At 38.7% G+C, this 2,500-nt stretch overlaps 1 protein-coding gene across 1 annotated transcript in view; it reads left to right on the forward strand.

Annotated features, from left to right (window-relative positions):
- Window positions 1-2,500, forward strand: part of LOC143296643 (uncharacterized) — a 117,034-nt gene that overhangs the window by 103,525 nt on the left and 11,009 nt on the right. Inside the window, exon 8 of the mRNA XM_076608673.1 lies at window positions 1,233-1,448. Within this exon, the coding sequence (XP_076464788.1) occupies window positions 1,233-1,448 (216 nt within the window). The remainder of the gene's footprint in view (window positions 1-1,232; window positions 1,449-2,500) is intronic.

Raw genomic sequence — 2,500 nt, forward strand, 5'->3', positions numbered from 1 at the left:
CACCCCCCCCCCCCAGCCCCCCTAACCCCCCCTGCTCAACACACACACACACACACACACACACACACACACACATTTTTCTAATCTTCTTGTCTGTAGATGTCAGTAAAGCTCAACTGGATTTAACAGTTTATGTATGAAGGCTTGTTGCTTTGAAGTCTTCAGTTTTTTTTTGTTTTTTTTTTGTTACTGTTTAACTCTTTCTTGTCTTCACCATACGTTGTGATCGTCGCGATCTTTGTGATGTAATGCATTTATATATCGTGTCGGTTGTATATCTGCTGATTTACTTATTTATCTATTTGAAACCAGTCATAGTTAATGCGTTTATATAATTATCGTGTCGGTTGTATATCTACTGATTTACTTATTTATCTGTTTGAAACCAGTCATAGTTAATGCGTTTATATATCGTGTCGGTTGTATATCTATTGATTTATTTATTTATCTGTTTGAAACCAGTCATAGTTGATGGATTTATATTTCGTGTCGGTTGCCTATCTATTTATTCATTTATCTATTTGAAACCAGTCATAGTTAATGTGTTTTTATTTCGTGTCGGTTGTATATCTGTTTATTTACCTATTTGTTTATTTATTTGAAAGTAGTCATGGTTAAAGCATTTACATTTCGTGTCGGTTGTATAGTTATTTACTTATTTACCTATTTATCTATTTAAGACCTATCATAGTTAAATGCATGTATATTTCGTGTCTTATTTGATTTGATTTCGCCACAGTCACCCACGTTTTAATTAACCCTCCCCCCCCCCCCCACTCCCCACTCCCCTCCCCTAAATATATCAGATACAAAACACAGACAAGCTTTAACGAAACTCAGAATAAGCGCGCATGACCTAAAGATTGAGAAAGGTAGACATTTAAATATTCCACAAGAAGACGAAATCCTTCTTCTTGATCATTGTATTAGATATAAAACCTTAAGGCAACAATTTTTTTAAAAGATATTCAAAATTCGAATAACAAAGGAAATATTCCCAGTCAGGTGATGAATATATACAAACAAGATTAGGAAAAAAATTTGTTTTATGAATGCTGCTGCAATTTACTGCATTAACTGATTGATTAATTGTGTGTTTTTCATTCATTATTTACCATTGCACTTTGTGTCTTATAAACCTTACGGTTTCATGACAGTAAAATCTATTCTATTCTATTCTATTCTGTTCTATTCACACACACACACACACACACACACACACACACACACACAGAGCACAGACACGGGCTTCACGTGCATCTGCCCCCCTGGCTTCTACGGGGCGGCGTGCGGGGAGGAGGCGGACTTCTGCCGGGAGGCCACCTGCCACAACGGGGGCACCTGCGTGGATCACCAAGGGTCCTACCAGTGCCTGTGCCCTCAGGGCTTCTCCGGCTTCCACTGCGAGACGGACACTGGGGGCTGCAAGGCGGACTCGTGCAGAAATGGTAACGTGTGGTGGTGGTGGTGTTTGGTGGTGTTTGTGTGTGTTTGTGTTGTGGTAAAAACTGGTGTGTGTGTGTGTGTGTGTGTTGTGCAAAAAAAATGGTAATGTGTGGTGGTGGTGGTGGTTGTTTTATTGTGTGTTGTGGCAAAAACAACGGTACGTCTTGTGTGTGTGTGTGTGTGTGTGTGTGTGTGTTGCGTTGTGCAAAAATGGTAATGTTTTTTTGTTGTTGTTTCTTTTTTTTTGGTGGGTGTGTTGTGCTGTGCAGAAATGGTAACGTGTTTTTTTCGTGTGTGTGTGTTGTGCAAAAATGATAATGTGTTTGTGTGTGTGTGTGTGTGTTGTGTGTGTGTTGTGTGCTGGGGCAAAAATGGTAACGTGGGTTGTTTTGGGGTTGTTTTTGTTTGTGTGTGTGTGTGTGGTGCGGTGTGGTGTGGTGTGCTGTTTTTGTTGGCTTGGTGGATGGGGTTGTGCGCTGGTTTTGGGTTTGTGTTAAAAAAATGGTTCGTGTGTTTTGTGTGGTGTTTGCCTAGGTCAGGTTGGGTTTGTGTTGGGTTGGGTTGGGTTGGGTTTGTGTTAAAAAAAAAAAAAAAAAGGTACGTGTGTTTTGTGTGGTGTTTGCCTAGGTCAAGGTGGGTTTGAGTTGGGTTGGGTTGGTTTGTGCAAAAAATGGTAACGTTGTTGTTGTTGTTGTTTTGTTGTTTGTGTGTGTGTGTGTGTTGTGCTGTGCAAAAAATGGTAACGTATTATGTGGAAAAATTGTAACATGTTTTTTGTTGTGTGTGTGTGTGTGTGTGTTTGTGTGGTGTGTGCAGTGCGAAAATAGTAACCGTGTTTGTGTGTGTGTGTGTGTGTGTGTTGGGCTGTGCAAAATGCTACGTGTTTTTTGTGTTATGTTGTTAAAAAATGGTAAGGTGCTTTGTGTTGTGTTGTGTAATATATATATATATATATATATATATATATATATATATGTATATATATATATATATATATATATATATATATATATATATATATATATATACACCCACCAGCGAGAGAGAGAGAGAG

This window comes from Babylonia areolata, chromosome 21, assembly GCF_041734735.1.
Source record: "Babylonia areolata isolate BAREFJ2019XMU chromosome 21, ASM4173473v1, whole genome shotgun sequence".
NCBI classification, from domain to species: Eukaryota; Metazoa; Mollusca; class Gastropoda; order Neogastropoda; family Buccinidae; genus Babylonia; species Babylonia areolata.